Raw genomic sequence first — 21,653 nt, forward strand, 5'->3', positions numbered from 1 at the left:
TTGAATTGTAGTCACTACTTGACCATTACTGACAATAAAAATTAATACTATGCAACAGGAGTTACTGTTTTGTAAACAGAAAACATTGTGTATGGTCTTTTGTCTACCCACTATTATTGTAGATTGCTTTTATTCATTAAATAAGCAATAATTGTATTTGTTCATATTGTCTAGACTTACTGCTGTTTATAATAACCATCTGGTGACTGGAGTGCCTTACAAAACAATAGACAAGTAAACCCTCACTCTAATTATGATACAGGTTACATCTTGAATTCTAGCTATACCAAGTTTTTCATGACAAACTTTTTGCTGGCAGCAGAAAATGTAAATTGCTATTACATAAAAAGTTGGCAATTATTTTGCTTTTCAAACAAAGAGTCAAGCTCTCAGACAAAGTGGTTGGGCAGAATGCCATTAACAGTTGGAAGAATAACGGTTCAAAAAATTGATTTATCTTTTTATAAATAATGGCTACATCCCTAAATGGATTTATAAATTAATTGCTATCTTATTGGAATAAAAACCTTCTTCTATGGACATGATTGATATCATCTGCCTAAGTCCTTGTTCTAGACCCCCCCTCCTTCTTGGTTAGTATATCACAGCTGGAGCTTTAATTTACTGATCATATTAACACTGATTAATAACTAACAATAGCTTCTTGCCATGTATCAACAGTCAACCATTACTGAATGGAACTGGGATTGGTCAAACTTGCTGCCAAGTTATTTGGGAGTGAATCAGATGACCTTCAGGATGCTGCTGGCACACAGGTAATGGGATTTTGGCAAATAATTGCACTTCTCTGTTGTCTTTCTTACTTTATAATAGTCCATACACAAAGATTCTACTGTGAAATGCATAAAATAAGTTAGACATGTATTTCTAAATATGCAATTTAAAAAAGGAGGTACTTTACTTATTGTCTGTTGTATTTGATTCATACAAAGATGGCTTTCCATTCCTATTTTGAGGAAACTAGTATGTTCTTTCTGTCTGAGACCTGAATATATGCTGATATTGCCCTTAAATAGTGCTTTAAGGGCAAAGAAAAAAAGAAGAAAAGAAGTTAGTGACTTTTGCAGACCTATACTGCACAAGAGAGTTTTCAGCTGTGTAGCACAGAACTTAGGGGATGTTTACTCAAGTTGCAATGAATCTTAAATTCAGCTGCGGGCATGACAAGTGTAGCTAGAAATAGAAAGTGTTTCCTTAATACTTCTGAGCTGATTGAACTTATTTTAATATTTTAATATTTTTTTACTTGTAAAATTTAACTGCTTAATTGATAAGGAGATATCTCTAATGCAGAATTGATACTTGTTAAATTCAGAAATAGTGATTTGCTAAATTCATAAAATTGTAAGTTGAAAAAAATGGGAATTTTTCTAAAAGTTGCCAATTATATCCTTACAAAAACTGGAAAACTTACATGTTGGAAACTAAAAAGTTTAACGTTCCCTTATTAATTCTGAATCCCCCTGATATAAAATATGGTCATATCATTTATCTTTTAAACTGAAATGTTTTTCTCTTTCAAAACTAGAGTGACAATTTCAAGAGTGTGTGAATTTGCATGTCAAAAATGTTTTGATGTTTTTTATACCATTTTATCAATTTATCGCTAGCAGTTAGTTTTAAAAATTTAATTCTTCCTTCATTTCATATGAAAGTATTTGTAATGACTATTTCTAGTCTTCTTTCTTAATTGTGCTATAATTAATTCTTTCCCCACCCAAATTTTTATTTTCCAAAATTTTAATGCAATTTACATGAAAGATGATGCTAGCAAAAATGTGCCATTCAGTTGTCCTCTTGATGTCCTCTGTTAACCACTAGCAGCCGGAATGTGGGACTTTTTTTGACTGTACCAGTAGTGTCGTTTTTATGTGAAACTGCAGAGACAATTCAGTACTAATTTTTTTTTCTTTGATAGTTCTCCTGCTGATTGCTAACACTTGTCCTTCATTAAAAATGAAGTAGTTTGCCCTTTTAAAAGAGATTCTAATAGAAAGTCTTAGGCTCAAGCTGGTTCTTGAACTTCCCTTCATGTTGATGTCATCAATATGAGCCAAAGGGAGCAGAGAGGACTGCTGTGAATTGCAGAGGGAACATTTTCTGTGGACATTTCATCTTTTCTGATATCTTGAAACACATTTCATTTTTCTTTTGATCTCTTTATCGAGTTTAGAAAGAAGTCATACATATGCCTTCTCTGTCCTTCTTTGTATTTCACAACTTTGTCATATCACCTATTGTTGCTTTTTTTTTTTTTTGTTTAATAAGTGCCCTAATTGTTGTCGTCCTTCCTAATTTGAAAATTTCTCCATTCATTGCCCTTCTACATGATATGGAAATTCTCATCTAGAAGTGACATTAGGCAAGCCATTAATGATTATCTCATGGATTTATTATTTAAACCACTCTTCTCTACTTTACAGATCGTTTAAACCCATTGTGATCATTAAGTAAATTGCTAATCCAATATCTGCTGTAATGACCAGCATCTCCAACACATGTTGTCTTTATATGACTTAATTTTTAGCATAGCTACAGTATGTCTGTTCATGTTTTCCAACTGGCTAGGCCAATTCTAGCTGGTCTCGTGGCAACTCAGGTAAGCTTTGCAATGACTCAAGTAAGCCCTATCTTTAAGTGATTCTTCATGCTCCTTCCTAACATTGCGTAATCATCAGCCTTACTTGTACTCAGGAGTTAAGTAAGTTTCAAGTGGAATAGGTATATTTATTATTTTGACCTCTGCTTCGTGATCAACGTGTTCTGTTTCTACTATTTGCCTCCTGAGATGAGTTAAACAAAACTAAGGGCAGTACTTAAAAAGAGTCAAAACCATCAGTTTGTAAAGTGGAGTGACATAATACTCTAATTACTTCTTTCTTTAACACATGCTAACTAACACTTTCCCTTTTCAGTTACTTATGTTCTGGCAAAAATATTTTTACCTGTTCACAGTAATATTGGGTTCTATTTCCTTTTTTTTAGATTTAAAGAGAAATACTGTCTGTTGCATATGAAGTAAAATAAGTATGCTCTGCTCTCTCTTCAGTGGAAAAAAAGTAAAAATGCTTAGGGGACTCATTTACAAGGGAAATGCTCCCCTAACCTAGTTAATGACTGAGTTAGGTGGGAGGGGGTTATGGGAGCATTGTCCCAGAGCCAGCAAGTGGTAGGCAAATTAATTAGTTGGTGGTTAGGGGAAAGTAAAATGCTTTTAGGACTGGTTAAAAAGGGAATGAACTGTTGTGTACTACTCATTGTTGGCTCCACATGAGTGTGTGAATCTAATCCATGCATTCTGATGATCTTCAAAGTGTCTAGGAAACTTTTCAAATTAAATATGTGGATGGTTAATGATACTATTCTATTTCAAGGTTATCAAATATAGAACACTATCAAGAAAAGCCTATTAATGTTGAGCAGTAAGCAGTAACATAGAAAACTCCATGTTCATCCCTATCTACAGTTCATACCTTTAGAAATTGTAAAAAAATTTTCCTCACACAAAGAAAAGGGGTATATAGATGGATTCATTTCCTTTTTAGTTTTGCTTCTGGTTCTTTTTTTTTTTTTTTTTACATGTAGTTTGAGTGTTAAAACATACTTTTCAATTATACCTGAAACAATATCTTTTAATAACAAGCCCATTAATGTTCAGCTAATCTATATCACTTGATTTACCCAAGTTTTTAAAAATGTCCTGCATCCTTATACAGATACATGCTGCTTTTTCAAATCTTGGCAGGTACTTCCACATCTTTAGATATTTCTGTACCAAATGAGATTTTTTTGATACATATATTAAGACAAGAAGACTATGTGCTTTTAGTTATTGTTTAATTTGCATATCTTTTAACTTTTAACCACTGTCCTGCTTGTAAAGGAAAAATTGTTATTGTCTGGCTAAATCTGCATGTTGAAACTGTTTTGGCTGTTTATCACATCAACTATGTCTTCTTTTTTACTGTCTAGCCACTCTATCTGTGCATATTATCACAATTGAAAATACTTTAGTAACGGGGGTGAGTTGACGCCAGCCAGCAGCCAGGTGTCCATATAGCTGGTCGCTTTCTTCCCCCCATGATAGATGTGGGAGAGAACTGGAAGAGAAAAGGTAAGAAAACTCATGGGTCGAGGTCAAGACAGCTTAATAAGTGAAGCAAAGCTGCGCACACGTAAGCAAGGCAGAACAAGGAATTCATTCAGTGCTTGCCATGGGCAGGCAGATGTCCAGCTCCTTCCTGGAAAGCAGGGCTCCATCAGAAGCAGCGGTTCCTTGGCAAGGCAAATGCTGTAGCCCGGAATGTTCCCCCTTCCTCTTCCTCTCCCCAGCTTTTATTGCCTAGCACGGCCTTTGTATGGCATGGGATATCCCTTTGGTCATTTTGGGTGAGCTGTCCTGGCTGTGTCCCTACCCAGCTTCCTGCACACCCCCAACCCACTTGCTGGGGGGGCAGAATGGGAACAAGAAAAGGCCCTGGTGCTGTGCAAGCCCTGCTCAGCAATAGCCAAAAACCTGGTGAGTTGTCAACGCTGAGGCACAAACCAAAGCACTGTACATTATCCTTCTTGTTTATGTACTCTCTTTTATGCAGATATGTCAGTTAAATACTTTCTGATCATTTATTTTCAGAGAAGTGTCTCAGCAACATGTACATAGTTATATTAATATTTTGCTAGGGTTTGAGATGTGACCTTCCTTTTGCAGTTCTACATGACTTTCAGTTGTATTGAATACATTACTATAGAAGGTAACTACATTCCACTCACTATAATTAGAAGAAACAATCAACATATTTTTGCAACATATGAAGCCATTCTCCAATATCGTGGTAATTTGCTGTTTTGAGGAGGAGTGGCCAGGATTCCCTCTTCTGTGCTTAGGGAAGTTTCATGGAGCACTGGTGCCAGTGCAGGGTGGTAAACAGTGATTTGGTTGGAAGGGCATGGAGGTGCATGTGCTCCAGGAGCACCCTGGGAGCTACAGGAACAGACAGAGAAGAGCTCATGGCTGGCAAAGTCCATGACAGTCAGGTACGAGATCTTAAGAATAGGAAGCACAGCAACTTAATAACTGAGAGGGGAATATGTTGGTTTACCATAAATGCATGATGTAAGAAACAGTACCAAGTTAGAAAAAATATACATGTTAAAACCAATATTTGTTCAAGTAGATAAGAAATGCCACGAAAAACGCTGAGACTGGAAATCAGAAGATGTTTCCCAACAGATAAACCAGTGCATCTCAAGAAGAGCTTTCCAGAAAGTGTTTGCATGGTGACATGAGCTTTCGTAGTTTAAACAGGATAGACCAAGTAGTTTACGTCTAGTGATGTGTTCCTTTGATAAATATTCTCAACTGCCCAGCCGCTTCTCAAAGCAGAGTAGAAAACCTGGAATTGTTTACATGTTGGCTTTAAGAAAACTATAAAAAATTAATAAGTTTGTTTTCTACTAAAACTGGGTAAAATATGTAGACTTTTTAGTAGCATTTGCAGCAAAATATATGCAAACTCTCACATTCCTCAGACTACAGAATTTTTCTTAAACATAGCCCAGACTGAATTCTTTCTGACAAGCCACTGGGCTGTTTGCAAGTGAAACTTCTTTTTAGGAAGGTGAAGACTATTCTTGGCATCAGGGTTCCGCCCTAAGATTAAGAAGATCCCTTTATTATGTGGAAGCTGATTTTGTACCTAGTGTCTCTCTCCTTTTTTTGCTTTTTTTTTTTTTTTTTTTTTTTAAATCCTTCTGACTGTATTGGGTGAGGACTGTCTACTTGCTTTTTGCAAATAAATTTGTTAGTATAGTTGTGGCATTTGTTCCCCATACTACAGTTAGGTGATAAAATTGTATGTTTTGCCATTGATTAAGCTTAATAAAACCAAAATTAAGTCAAAAGTTCTTGTTTAGAATTTTGAATGATTGCAGGGCAAAATCTGCATAGCTCTTGTATATTCTAGTGGATACACAGACACCATCTGTTGAGAATGGTAGCCATATGGTGAACTATTTATAGAAAATGTTTATATTCATTGTGTTGTTGATTATCTAGATATCCAGAAAATGCTCCTTTAAAATCCAGTTTATCAACACATGGAAAAATGTATTATGTAGTTTTGAAATTGAAAAGAATGTCAGCAAACTGCATGTGCTTTGTTGTATGTGAAAAATTTTTTTATGCAACTCTATAAAAGCCCAAGTCTGAGAAATGAGTGAAAGTACCCAGGGTATGAAAAGGCAGGAAGTTCTCTAAAAATTTTCTTCATAGAAGAAACAAATGGTGGAAGAGCAGTTACTGGCATGATGCCAAGACAGAGACCATCTCTGCATGGCAGATGATGCCAGTGTTATGTCTAGTGTACTTTTGGATGTGTTAGTCAGCCCTTCTTCTAAACTGCACATGCTCCTAGACCTTTTGTATCCAAATCGCTGGATATTGGAAATCCATATTGTTGTTACAGCTACAAGTCAACTATTAATGATGTGTTGGTGAAGAACTGGGATGCCATTAATACTGCAGTAATCACCACCTGCTTGGTGAGATTATAATGGATGCCCTTATAATACATGTGAGAACAGGCTTTCTAAAATGCATGGGATTCTATGAAAGACAGTGTGCCGTTGTTGCTGTATCAAAAAAAGCAGGTGAAAGGAATTAATCCGTTATAGTATGTCTCTTGGTTGATCATGGTGCCAGGTGTAGACCCCAGTGTATCAAAAGAAAAAGATACCTAGATGTACCAAAAAAAAGCCACTGGGATTTTGAGGAAAATCTGATTTTGACACTTCTGGATAAGCAAAGACCCTTTTCCATAAATGAGTTGGTCAGTAACAAGGTATACGTCACAGCCATCAACGTAAAGAGTATCCTCCATCTGCTTATCCTGTTCTGACATACCTAATGAAACTGTACTCTCACCTTAAAGGATCTGTCAGAAGTAGGCTTAGTTCCCTGCCTGGCAGTTTTAAAGCACTGGTGGCAGAATGTAGATGGGTAAGCAAGAGGGAAGATGATACTCTATATTACATACTGTTTGAATACCACTCCAACCACTATTATGTATACAGTTGTAGCATGAATTTTGCAAGTAAGTGAGGCTAAAGGTGAGACTTCCCATATGCAGTACACTTCAGACTTTTCTGGTTGTTAGCAGTCTCTCTCTCCCGCAGACATGTTGATGAATCCTATGAATAAAACAATATTCTCGAACAACAGTCTCCAACAAAAGATGCTAAAAAGGAATGGACTGCCATATCCCAGTTAACCTGAGTTAATGTGAGCTCCTTTTTAACACCCAGAAGTCCTTTATGATAAGGTCTTTGCCTACATAGGATACGGAAGTACGTACTTATCAGCTCTCTTTGAAGTAACAACTATAACATTGCTTAAATAAGGTTTCATTCTAATTTGATGCTATTTCCTGGCTTCTAGAAAAAGGTAAAGAACAAACATTATTGGCAATACGTGTTTTGCATTCAAAAACGTATTAAGCACAGCTTTTTGGCTAGAGCATAGACCTGTGAGCTAAACCCTATTCTCCTAATAAATGTCTCACTGTGTCTTGGTTTCCCCATTTAAAATTAGGTAGCATTTGTCCACATTTTTTTGTCCTTTGATATGTTTTGATGGAAAAAATGCTAAGTAGATGCAATGTATTAGTGTTAATAATGCATATATGCATTTATTGTTAGGATTCACATTTCCCTAGTTTCTTTAAAAGTATGTAACTCTTCTTAAGTAGATATTTTTGTATGCTGCAACCACAAATCATTATTTGGAAGTGTGACATTTCGACATTTTATGTCACTATTTAATTAGCCTGGTGATTGGCATCCCATGACCTGGCTGACTTTCCTTAAAAATAGATACTTCCTTTTATCTGCAAATAATTTGCTTTTCTTTCAACTCTGTCTCACATCCCGTTGCTCTCTAAGGATTCTTAATTGGAGATAATCACATTTGTCTTCTTATCTGTTCTTTTCTTCTTCCTCTTTCTGAGCCTCTCTGATCCGAGTTTTCGTTCTTAATGGATATATAGTGATCGTGAGTGTGCACGAAAGCTCTAAATGTGTATTAATGCATGCAGAGTGCTGACTACCCTAACTGTACACACTGGCTTAGCTACTCATTTCATCTGTAGGCTTTCTTGCTACACCTACAAAGGAAGAGGCTATAGGACACAAGCCAACAAGCTAGAAGTCTGTTTTGCCCACCAACCCGTTGTTTCTTCCTTCTGCTGCTTTTAGATAAGGGATTTTCATAAAAGTGCTAGTAGTGCAAAGTAATTCAATTTCCATACAGGGATCTCAATTTCTTTGCAAGCTGTAATGAGTTGAGACATGCAAATCCCTTGTAAGGTAGAGGGGGAAGTATTAATATAAAAGTTAAACAGATGGAAAATCTGGTCCTACAAGTCACCTTTAAGGTTTCTTCTACACTGACAGATTAGTCTGTAGCAAAGCCAAGAGTAGAATTTAGCTCATTTGACTAAATTTTAAGATAAAATGTTACCATATAGTAGCTGTTTGGCGTAATTGTTGATGTTCACAGTCCCAGGTGGCTCAGCTTTAGTTCCACTTAATTGTTTAGCTGATTTTTAATTACCTTACAGTCTTCTTGGGAAGTGGTAGTCACATTAGTTTTCCTCCAAAGGAGATGAGGAAACAACTGTGTGCTTTCTCTTGACCTTGAAACATTTGTGGTTGCTACCACAAAGCAAATAGTAAGGACTGGTGGCTGCTAGGGTGCAGCTAACAGACCTTAGCAGATGAAACCACACGTTATTGGTTTTGTCACATGGCTACCCTGGATGAACTTCCTCTGTCCTGCCCTGCTCACCCTGATTCAACAGCTAATTGAACAAGGAAGGATGGCAAATCCCAGAGATCTTATTTGCTCTTCCCCAGGCCCAGCTGTCAAAGTCGAACTGGCCTCGAAAGTTTTACAGTCGTGATGCAGTTTTGAAGATCGGCCAGAGTTGGGCAGTTTCACGTGTGCTTTTAATAGGGACTGCGATGTGAGTAGTCAGTTTAAAATCTGCATAGACACTGTGATTTTGGGGCTTCTGATGTATCCTGACTGATAATCTGGGCCTGAAAAACTGTCTGTTGTTTTTTTTTTTTTTTTTTTTTTTTTTCCCTGTAAACTTCTTTCTGGGATCTAACAACACAATCTAGTCTTTGTGAAGAGTGGGAAACCATTATGCATCTTGCATCATGTAGCAAAGAGGGAATTCAGAATTGTCATTCTAACAGTTGACACTGGAAAATGTCATTGAAGAAGGCTTTTTTTTTATGTTAGTCTTTAGATTGACAGGTTATGACAAAACTGCATTCATGTTGCTTGAATACATCTTTTGTCTAGTTTTACATGCTTTTTGACTTGTCTAGAAAATGACATATTGAGGTTTTCATTAGCCTTAACCAGGTGTGATTTTCTTTATGGAAGATACCTTGGTAGGACTACAGTTGAAGGCGAATGAACCAGTGAAGCTTAGAAAGGCCATGGCCCTCCTTCAGATGGTAGCGATGAATTGAAAGACTCATTAATCAACAACCAAGTCACAGGTGTGATGGCTTTCCTGCAAACTGCCAACAGACTGTGAAAGTCACATCCAACACATGAAATTGTTAAACTAGACACATCTAAAAACATTCTTAAACTTTTTCCATTTTAGCTGAAAACCACAACGCTGGCTTATTTTCCTTATTGCCTTTTTTTTTTTAAACAAAAATATTTGTTTGTTTTCCAAGCAATACTACATAGTTTAGGAAACAAAAGAAAAACCTGACACTGTTTTCATCTTTTCCTTATTTTAATACAATAAGAAGTTCATTTAAATGAGCACACAGTTTTGATTTCAATTATAACTGTTATTCAGTTATGCCATAGTGCTGCAAGGTAGACAGAAGGTCATAAAATGTTTAAAGTGAAATGATTTAGAAGTTTTTATTATTTAATCAACCTGCAGTGGATTTTTCACCTGCATTGATGGGAAAAACCCATAATAGGAAGCCTTCATCTGGGATGTGACATTTCTTTATAGAAGTAGTCAGATCTTCTGTTTCCCTCTTTGGCACATCTGTCTTAGTTTTGAACTTCATATCTAGAATTATATTTTAGTTTTCATTCTATATTCTCCACTTTTTTAGTGCCTGGATTGCCAGTTGCGAAGTTATTTTGGTCTTACTCAATTTAAATCAATGGAACCGTATATAAGGGTAATGCCTGCTGGCTCAGCAACACTAATGCACACAAAAGGCAAGGAAGCAATGGTGCTGCATTTATTGAAGTAATAAGGTATTATAATAGTGGTATATCAAAAGTGAAATCTGCTTTTCCTTTACAAGGCTATGTAAGCAGATATTTGAATATACCTGTCTTTAAGATATATCTGTAACAGACTTTATCTGATTACTCAGTGTAGTGCTACGGCTTGTTATTGGAGGGCTTGTTAAAGTATATACAGCTGTCATGTCATGTCACCTGTTTTAGGAAGAACTGTTGTAATTTCATTTTAATGGCAGGGTATTTTAAAACAGATTTTACTGTTGGGGCCAAGGAGAACTGTATTTTGTTTCAAGTTTGACCATATATTGTTGCCTATATTTTTGCCCATTAACTTTCTGTTGATGCTTTAACTCAGTAATTAAACACCCCCACAAAAAAAAACACCCTCTAGAATAATACAGAAATGATCCCTTTAATTGTACTAATAAAGACTGTGACAGCTGAATTTAAATACAACCAAACTCTTCCCACTAAAGTGTTAATGAAATTAACAATAAAAAAGTATAATGATTTCTCTTGGGATAATTACATGGGTAATTTAACAGCACATTTGGATAAAAACTGAAAGCATTTATGTGATATATAGTTAAACCTCTGTAAATGGTATATAGAAAATCAAAGGCTTTCTTATTGTCTTTCAAGTACAAAAGAAATCTTTAAAAATGTTAAGTAGTAGCTCTTCTTAAAAAGTAAATTTATCTTTCATTTCTCTTGTATTTTCAACATCGCATTGTTAATTGTTTCATATGGAGTGACTGTCAGATCATGCTATAGGAATAGCATTTAATGTACTTAATCGTCTCAAAGTGAATGCATAGACAATTGGGTGTTCTCTTGCATAGCTCAGTGGAAAAATGGTTGCTGCGTAAGAAATTTTGATACAATATTTTCAGAATTTTAGCAATAAAAAAGAATGGCATTTGAATAGTAAATACATTAATTTGGAGAAAAAATGTGCAACAGTGACGTTATAGGCATTCTGTTTCAAAAGAAATAAGCCAAAATTTAAAATGTGAGCTGACTTTCCATTAATACAGTAATACAGTATTACGGGTCTTTGGTATCTTGTTGATTCTTTGCATGCTGGTCATCAGACAGTGTGACTGCCCCATGTACAGAAATCAGTCTAGTCGGTAGATGTTCATTAATTTCTTTCTTTTTTTTTTTTTTTTTTTTTTTTTTTTGAGAAAAGAGATTCTTCTCCGTCATGTCTCTGCTGCACTGAAGAAATTGCAATTCACAGAGGGAAAGGTAGTTCTCCAATAGGCCAGGCACAGCTTATTTATTACTTTCATTAGGTCATAGTCATCACCTTAAACTCATCCAGAGACCAAGGGGTTTTCATGATGATTACAGAACATCTGATAAGCATATACTCTGTTCATTAAGTGAATTGATGCTTGCTGCCAGTGTAATTTTTCTAGTTGTTTTGTATTATAGCCACAAGCTGAAACGTGTTCACCAGCTCTTTCCTTCCACAACCCCTGAACGTGGTCTCAGAGAAACAAGCCGAAGCTCCCTATTCGGAATAAATCATACGTATGACTCAGGCTAAGGCCAGTCTCATTCTTTTAGATCCAGCCCCAACTCTACTCAATGTTAATTGAAGCATCAACCTCTATTAAGCAAAGACGAGCGAAAGACACATGGTCATATGTCTTTCAAATATAAATAGCCAGTGCCAACAGCAAATATCTATCTCTTTTCTTTCTAATAACCTCCTAAAATATTCTGTTTGTCTTGAACGTTAGCAATAACAGAATGGCATTTTATGGGATTCCAAACGTGAGACCTATGCAGGAAAAGGAGTAATTTCAATTATTATCAGACACTGAAAACTTAAAAGCACTCTCAAAATTGGATGTATTAGACTTACAGACTATTAGACTGCAATTCTATTCACTTTTGCCAATATCTGCAAATAGCCTAACAATGTCTCAAGGAGTGACTGTGGGTGACAGGTACAGCAGCAGTTCTCTGGACACTTGTTCTCTGTGTGTCATAAAGGGATCGTTGACCTCTGTCGATCCAAACTTCAATCCAAAATTGTCATAGATCAGGGTAATTGGTGACATTCAGATACTTTGAAGTTGGGCTCAAAGATCATTCTCCGGCATCACGCCCAAAACAGAATGATTTGATATTAACCAGCCTGAGCTAACCAGCTTCAGGCTATAACTTTCTGAGTAAGAAAGATTACATGATAGCCAGCTGACAAGGGGTACTACTTTTCACTATTACTTTCCCACCAGTAAAGGTAGTGAACATAGAACAAAGTTTGAGTGATGAGGCTATCATAGTTTTCATAGTTTTCCTTACTGGTAAACATCTCTGTTAGAAAAGTAACAAATTCTGAAGTCTTAAGACCATACTTTATTTTACAGCAACATAAAGGAGTTGCTCTAATGCTGTTAGAAGTATAAATGTGGCCAATTTGTTGTTTATTTCATTGATACTTAGATCAGTAAGGATTGTGTTTCCTTTGCAGAAACTGTGCTCCTTATACTGTGATCCTTTAATTCTTCCATCAGTTTATTTTAATTGTTTTTGCAAGTGGTTTTCCAGCCCTGTTTAAAAAAAAACCCAAACATTTCTTATTTCAAAAGAAATCAATCTTATTACTCTCTGTACCTCTAAGAATTATTTTGTTCTTACAATTCTCAGAAACTCCTGTGTGTTCCCTCTGGCCTTGATAAATTGCTATGTTTTTAGGTTTTCAGTTTAAGATTTTCTGACCTTCAGTCTTTTGATGCTACCTAATACATACCTTCTACTGAAATTGAGTGATGTATTTTTCACCTCTGCAGAATATAGAATTGAATTATAGTACAGTCCCCATTGCTTAGTTTTCTGCTTTTTGATTTCAGCTTCTTGCATTTAATTAGATTATTTTAACAACAACTTTTCCTTTTATTTGCTGTGCAACCAATTCTTCCATGAAATAATCCCTCAAAGTGTTGAAATTGTATTTCCAAACTATTTACCACTATATTATTGGACCATTTTATATGACAAAACCTAAAATTATTCTAACTAGCATTGACTTTGTCTTCTTGGTCTGATTCTTTTAGGTAATCAGTATCCTTTTTGGTAAGCCTGGATCTGGTATGGTAGCTCTAGAAACATACGTGTAATCTGTCCATAGTTTCAACTAGAGTGATATTCATTTGTGAAAGTTAGTAGACTTATCACTGTATGTTCATCTTTGCTACATAATCATGTTGCAATCTGTGTAGTTTATAAGTGAGTATTCTGTCTCCCAAAAATATGAACCGTTCCATTATGACTATGTAGTATCTTTTATATTGAGGGGAGGGCACTGAGGTGGAGCGTCTCCCTTTTTCTTCTCTGAGTACGTATAGAAGTTTGTTGAATATGGGGAGACGGCTGCTTTGTTTTTCAGGCCTGTTTTTATATATTACTCCTGAGTTTTACATTGCTAACTCTACCGCTCTTACCAATCCTAAATGTATTTTTCTTCTTTTCATGTTAACAGTCTCACTTACAGTGATTAGGAGACAATTCTTCCTTTTCATGATGGCCTTTTCATGACATTTTCTACTGTGTTTTTTTAACTTTGTCAAATTTAGTTTTCTCATTTCAATCTATTTTTGCTGTCACATGCAGAATTTTCCTACATGGGAATTAATGAGTGATTAATCTTTTCATTCTATACTAAAACACAGTCCTGAAATAGTTTATTCATATCTGTAATCTAATTAGTTGTCTCTGTGAATTCAATATAATAACTGGAATTCAACACGTTAGACTGGCTTGTATGTTTGCTGTTCTGGGTCTTGAGAAGGAGACTACTTGGACCTAGAAGTGTTTGGCCATCTATTTGTCCTGTGGGTGCCTACCTGTGGTCTGCAAAAAAACGTTTGTGTGCCCCACAGTACATGGTCTGTATCTTGTCCCTGTAAGTACACTGAAAATATAGGCTATATAATTTTTAATCTAAAAGTTGAATGATAGTTTTTATGGGGGATTACTATGTATTTTGAGGGTGCAGTACTTTTTTTTTTTTTCTGTAAAATAAGACAATAGTAAACTATACCATTAGACTATCCGTTAAATCTAGTTAGTCCCAGGAGCAGTTCTGAGACTATTTTTTTCAATTTTATTCAGTTATGATTTATTAGAAATTATTCTTGAATGTCAGTAACACACACTATATATCTGTTCATATGAGGACAAGCCTATGTCCATACAAGACACTGTGTTACTTGTTTCAGAACAGTAAAATATTTAAGTGAATATTTAATGTGAGGAAGCAAAATAGTATTTAAAGAAGCAATGCTCTATATCTCAAGGAAAATATTTTGAAGTGTTTTATTATAGTCTGAAGAAAATATTCTGTTGACTTTTTTTTTAAATAAAAACATTTAGAAATATACATTAAATCCTCCGGTTATTTTATCATCTGTTGTTTTGGAATGCTAATTGTTAGAACAAGTGAAAAATTGAGTTTAAACAGCATACTAGTTCCTCCCACTGGGCTAAGGATTAGCAAAGTCATGGTTTCACAAAATTGATGTCAAATATTCCTGTGGTTAATGTAATAAAGAAATTAGAATGAGTTTTTCCTACCGCATTGAAATAGCTTAGGAAGAGGGATGAAGAAAGGAAGATCATTTTTCTGTTACTTAAAATACTTTTCTTATAGTTTATTGAAATGATAAATAATAAAACTGAAACATGTAGAACAAGCTTTGGTATAACTGAATTAATTTTAAAAGAGCTGGGGTGCTATAGGGAGTGCACACCCTGTGAACTGAGCGTTTTTTTCTTTAATGGCATTTTCTCAGCATCCGATAATAACGTAAAAACAAAGCTTTTATATCTTCTGAAGCAAACTTGTCAAGTTCTCAGTGGCATCTTATAATTGTGGAAACTAAAGGTATGCTTTAACTCTCCTCTGTTAAGCATCTACATTGAGGTCTTTGCATGCTTATTTCTCTCCATAGTTTTAAATGCGTGGGAGAATTTGATCAGCGTCCTTTTTATATTCAAAATGAGTCAGCTTCTGTCTCGAAAGTGTCTTATTGTCATGATGTCACTGCGTCTCAAGATTTGTGACCTTTTGCTCCATATGGATTCATGGTAGACCTCGTTGTGTTTTTGCAGACTAGATTGCTTTTGTCCCCCCGCTAGGGGGTATCAAAGCCTTTTGGACTAAAGTTTTACATACTGGTAGGTTTGCAGATAAATAAATAAATGGAATAAAAATAATATACGGCAAGTACCCAACGGCAACTGAAAGCACTCAACAAAGAAACAAACCTGAAGTTTGTGTATAATAAGGACCGCCAGATGTCGCAAAGGCATCATTGATGAAGTGTTTTTTTACCCAAAATGTGGCACTTATATGAGGAATAGTAGTATTGTGTTTGAGAGTTGCAGAGGCCATAACAGGTCAGTGAAATGTCCTTCAAACATTTGATTTTTACATTTGAGAATAGGCCAAGATGAAAAGATAACCACATATCTGACATTGACGTTACTACCATTTAGACAACCGATGCAATTGCCTTAGTCAGTGGGATCAATCAGACCTTTATTACTTTGAAAACCACATAAAAGATTTAGTTTTGGGGTTTTTTCCTTATAAAAATGAAGGTTTTAACATCATCAGATCACAAACTTCTAAATGTAAAATTATTATAATGTGTATATAGTTTTATTTTCTCCTTGTTCTTGTAAAAGTTGAATACTATAAAAAAACATTAAAAAGAATAACAAGTAGTCTTGAAAGAATTTGAGCTGAGTTGAACAGTGTGCATAAATTGGCAGTTTAACAAGTAGAACTTGGAAACAAGTATTTGATGATTGATTTTTTATTGAGACAGAACGAGAATGATAGTGGATAAAGTGATTTTCCTTATTGAGAGAAAATATAGTGTTTTTCAACATGTCTTCAGTATGAATGGAAGCCCTGTCAAAAAAACTGAGCAACACATAATATCCTTTAAAAGGTAAATTAACATAAGTATATCACTTAGTTTATGGATCAAATTTTACACTTGTCAGTTTTATTCATAATGTCATAAAGTTTATATTGTAAAGATAGTGTTATTACCTTTGTTATGTCCTGGAAAAGCCTAATATTAACGGAGTTCATTGTCGCATTTAAAGTATATTCAGCTGAAGAAATGCCAGTGCAGAAAATTAAGTCCAAAATATGTATTCATGTGCAGATCTTAGTCAAATCCCTAGTAATTTTAAGTACTTGAAATACATTATTCAACAAGTAACCTGCTGTACGCTTGCGTTTAATGGGCTCTGCCTGAGTATACAGAAGCTGTCAAGATAAAATATGGAACATGAATCATTCTAATTCAATTATGATTATTCTTTAAAAATAAAATAAATGTGTGTCCGTATGTGTTTGTGTTGTATGTGGAAATGTGCAATCTTTATTGCTAAGATTGGATTTGAATTTGTTTTCTGTGATTCCTGCTAATTTCTCTGTTGCTTGGGTATATGTGTATATACCACACAAACACACAATGCATAAATATATATAAATTATGTTTATTTAAACACTGAAGATGCTCAAAATGTTACTTGAATTTATATGGAATATATATGCTTAACATATATTTCTGCTTCTCCATGTTATACGTTAAAAAAATAAATTAGTGATATAGTTATGCATATATTTATTTTCATAATTTTTGTTAAACAAGTTAAACAGGCCCTGGACTTTACTCTAACTTCAAGAAAAATTCTTGTTGAGAATTGATGTGTGGAAGCAAGCACATCTTTATCTCTGATTATGGCTTTGATGACATTTGACTCTTAAAATTGTGATGTCAGTGGAGTTCTTAACTTAAAAGGCAGTTCCTAACTTAATAGACATAGTTGCATAATGTTCCACAGATATAAAATTCTTTAACTCTGTCTTTCAAGTCTTTACGTGGCAATTGAGAGGTTTTTTTGGTCATGGGTTTTTAAACCGAGATAGATTTATATACGTGTGTGTTTGTGTACTCTGCTTATGAGCTACATACATATGGAATACTTTGTGTTTTGTTCTAAGACTTTATGTATATTTAACCTTTAATTTAACTAGCAGGTTGTAAGATTTCCATAAAAAATAGATGAGCTTTGAACTCACTGAATGTTATTGGTGTAGCACAATCAATCATTTCTAAAGGTTAATGGTGTTAAAAACAATGAGAACATATGTCTTATTTTTAATACTGTTATATTAGTAAAATTATTTAGCATAGATAAAGAATTTGTATCCTGTTCTTTGTGCTAAATCAGGATTTACAGTTTTTGAATAGCAGATTATAGGTTTTATTATCGAAGTTGAAGGGGGGAAAAGACATTTATATAAACTTTTCTACTATGAATAAGATAATTGGTGATATGGTAGCTATGGCATCTTTCTCGAGCTAAGTTGATCTGGAATGTATTACAATTTTTTTGAAATGTTTTTACTTTTCTCCATCCCGTTCTGCTATCTTTTAATAAAATATGACTTATATAGGCGTTATCCTAATTACATCATACGCGCAATTCCTCAATGAAATAAAAAATCAATACTTGAATGGCAGTGTGGTGGGGGGGCACAGGATTTCAAATAGTAAAAACCTGCTGTGGTAACAAAGACTGAATCCATCCCTATGTTGCATAGCTTCCTGATCGTATCTTTAAACCTGATAGTAACAAAGAATATTTATTTGTTGCCAAGCTATTGTAGGATTTATTTCTGAACTCATATCCCAATTATCAAGAAAATTGCATCCTCTTTATCTCACAGAAGGGTATACTGCATCATAGCATATTTGGTTATTTGGTACTATAATATTGTTACCTTGCTTGAAACACATGGTCCCTCTTGATATACAAGAAAAAAACTGAATCCATTTCAATAAATTAATAGGGATGAGAATCCCAATCCATCGTTCTTTTCAGAGGTTCACATACATTGTAATGAAATGCATTAGGAGTTTTCTTCACTTGAAATCCAAATGAGACCCATTTTGGCTCACACCCTTGACAGTCTCTTTTATAAGCACTGCTGTCTCCTGTTCATGTGTGGGCTTAGTAAAATGCTTCCTTTGTAAGATGCACAGAGACAATATAATGCCATGAAAGACGAAGGTGTCAAAACACAAAGTTAGAGGCAATCTAATCAATGCCTCCTGATTTAGCCTTTGAAGGCTCTCTTCATTAAAACTCTTTAATTGTGAGGCTTATCTTGAGGTAGAGCTGTTACTTAATATTTTTCAGTGTCATTCTTTGGACAGTCATTTGTACCTTTTAAACGTAATTTCAATATTCATTGTTTAGTAAATTGGATGCCTTGTTAGCAATAGTGGTGGTATGAATGACTTGCATTCAAGTGATTGAAGGTAATAGTGTATAAATGCTTGGTTCTCTCCCCCTGAAGTTTAGTGTGTTTTATTTCTATGTATGTCATTATAAAATATATGGGTTTTATTGTGGGTCTTTTTATTCTATGTAAAGGAATGCAGGTTAGAATATTTTAAAATTATGAATAGAAAGACTTCTAGCTGAATCTTTTTGAACTTTTTAAAATTTTCAGATTCAGTGCAAACATTATAACTTCTATGTGAGTGGTGAAAAATGTGATCTCAGATTATATTATTCTAAATAAATTTTGAAAAGGTATGAGATAAAGAAATGTGGCACATAGGCCTTTTCACAAATGATCATAAAGTTGGTAATGGTTGCTAGAAAGCAACTTCTTGAAATCAGTTGGAAACAAAGTATGTCTGAAAGCACATAATTTGGAAAATGCTTTTAAAATAAATACTTACTTTCCACATGAAGGCTGCCAACATAAAAATAAATTAAAGCCTACAATACAAGTCATCTTTTTTTTGTGAGCCAGATGACATATTTTGTTTTTAAAAAAGATGCATGTATATAATTTTTCTGTGTGTGCACGTGTGGTGAATTGTGCTGTAGTACCACTTGTATATGCATGTATGTGCTATATCAGTAAACGCATTTTCATATTACAGTGTTTGCTTGTAGTCCTATTAAAATTGTGAAAGATGTACTGGAAAACAAACATTACATGTTTTTACAATCTCTCATAAAACCTACATCTATTTAATGTCTGGATTATCGAGAAAGCTAAACTATCTGATATTTCCTTATAATAATTAACAGTAAAAATGATTGTAACATGTAAAAAACCCAAAAGGATGAAGACTATAGAACTGATTTGCAGAAATCCTTGAAAATGGAAAAAGAATTGAGGCAACTTTGACCTGATTTTTAAATGACTAGTGTGGTGAGTACAGCTGCTCTAGCTTAGTAATTATTTGTGATAGGTTGTTTTTGAGTCCCATATGTATAGGAGCTCCAGGCCCAACTACCTCATTTGCTGGCACACAAACAGATTCTTCCAGGTGCTGAAAATTAAATTTTAATATATTATTTAAATATTAAGAGAATTACAGTTTCAGTAATATTACTGCTACAGCTGGAGTGCAAAGTGTGCCTATACACTATAGAGGTTGTTACACACTCTACAAGAATGAAAATTCCCATTGGCTTTAAATACTTTCAAGGAAATAAATGTTTGATGTAAAGATAAAAACATATATTTGTTATACAGTGTATTTTAAAAATATTCTGTGGATCTTGACCTATTTATAGACTAAGATCTTAAAATGTTACATTGCAATTTATGTGAACTCACATAATAAAATGGATAAAAGTTTAAGAAATAGTAAGGAAAAACTTAGTTACCCCCGTGCTAAGGGCTTGAGTAAGACAACAGTTCCAAAAAGCTGTTAAGCAGATGGTTAACCTAAAACATGTATTTAATTATGTTGATACCAAGTTAATATATTTTCTGGATTAAAGTTCAGGCATGTAACTTTAGTGCATTTAATCACATGGAAAAAATGTGTTGCTGAATTGGGTATCTCAACCCTATTTCAGGGTTTAAGAGAAACATTTGGAGCTAACTGACCAACTTACACCAATTTTTTATCCTAAGAAAATTAAGAAGGTTATGGTAGAAAGGTAAAGTAAGTATTAGGTAAATTGTAGGAAGGTATAGTTGCACTGAACTGAAAATACAATACAATGAAATACATTTTTAATTCCAAGAATTTTCTGTGATGTATGTCCCTTCTGTTTCATCATTTCAACATACTTTTAACTATTCTTGGAATGAGCAGCAACATCCAAGTTCAAATATGGGTTAAGCAGACTTGGAATGCAATTCTGAGTTTTTTTTCCTGTTTTGAAACTTTATAACTCAATGTAAATGTATCCTAAAAAGCACACTGCTATTCTACCCAGGTTAGCAGTTAACAGGCTCATTGTCTAAGGATGGTGTCTCCTGTAGTTCTGTGGTCTTGTAATAAATATTGAAATCCAGAATCTTTTTTAATATGACATCAAAGAATTCATTAATTAATTTATTGATTTTCACTATGCATCAGTAGTGGCTTGTTGGGATAACTTCAGCCTTGCACAATACCCTGTCTTACCCAGTGAACTTTTATTTTCACTTTTTAAAAACCTGTTCTGTTTAAAAGGGCCTTGAACAGGACTGTGTTGTCAGCAATCTTCACTCGGTGTCATTTAATTTCTTTCCTAACTGTGTGAATTCTGAAAGGTTGTTTAGGTGAAACTAATTCAGGTATGGATTTAAGTTCTCTACTGATTACTCTTTGTAAAGGGACATTCTTTCCATTTTTTTTTTTTTTATTATTATAGTACTGAATATTGATTGGGATTCATTTTAATAGTGAATGGATCTTTTATTCCATTGTAGCAAGATCATCACCCCAGCTCTTTTCCAAAGTCTGTCTCACTAAATCCATTAATCTTTGGATTAGATGATTTTTCTGAAAATAGGATAGGCTGTGTAGTCTTAGTGCAAGGTCAGGCAAAAGTTACAGCAACTTTTAAAACACATTCTAATCTTCACATAATCATTTTGGAAAGAAGTAAATTGCAGTGCTTTTATCTTAATTATGTAGTTGTATTTCACGATGAATAGTACATAATTCCTATTACAGTAATATCCTCTACTATTTTTAATAGTTACGGAAAGTTCAAGATGGAATCGATTTAAAACAAAACACCAAAATAAAATTAGTGAAATTAAGTCCAGAAAACAGAACCATCACCATATGTCTTATAATCTTTTACTATCTATAAATTTAAATTTCTCCATCTATCCAGTACCTTATATTTTTTTTTTCAAAGCATCCGATCCTGTGTTGTATACATGATGGTTTTATTTTGACTTTTACTATGATTTAAATATTTTTATATCTGCTAAATTAATACAAATATTTTTGGTTTATGAATAGCCTTAATTAATTAAGCA

At 34.3% G+C, this 21,653-nt stretch overlaps 1 protein-coding gene across 5 annotated transcripts in view; it reads left to right on the forward strand.

The window, feature by feature from the left end:
* Nucleotides 1-21,653, forward strand: part of KIAA0825 (KIAA0825 ortholog) — a 252,615-nt gene that overhangs the window by 135,195 nt on the left and 95,767 nt on the right. For all 5 annotated transcript variants that reach the window (XM_032993075.2, XM_032993074.2, XM_032993078.2 and 2 more), the window contains one exon: nucleotides 682-776. In XM_032993075.2, coding sequence (XP_032848966.1) covers nucleotides 682-776 — 95 coding nt within the window. The remainder of the gene's footprint in view (nucleotides 1-681; nucleotides 777-21,653) is intronic.

The sequence above is a fragment of the Tyto alba genome, unplaced genomic scaffold, assembly GCF_018691265.1.
Source record: "Tyto alba isolate M040663 unplaced genomic scaffold, T.alba_DEE_v4.0 Super-Scaffold_13, whole genome shotgun sequence".
In the NCBI taxonomy this organism is placed as follows: domain Eukaryota; kingdom Metazoa; phylum Chordata; class Aves; order Strigiformes; family Tytonidae; genus Tyto; species Tyto alba.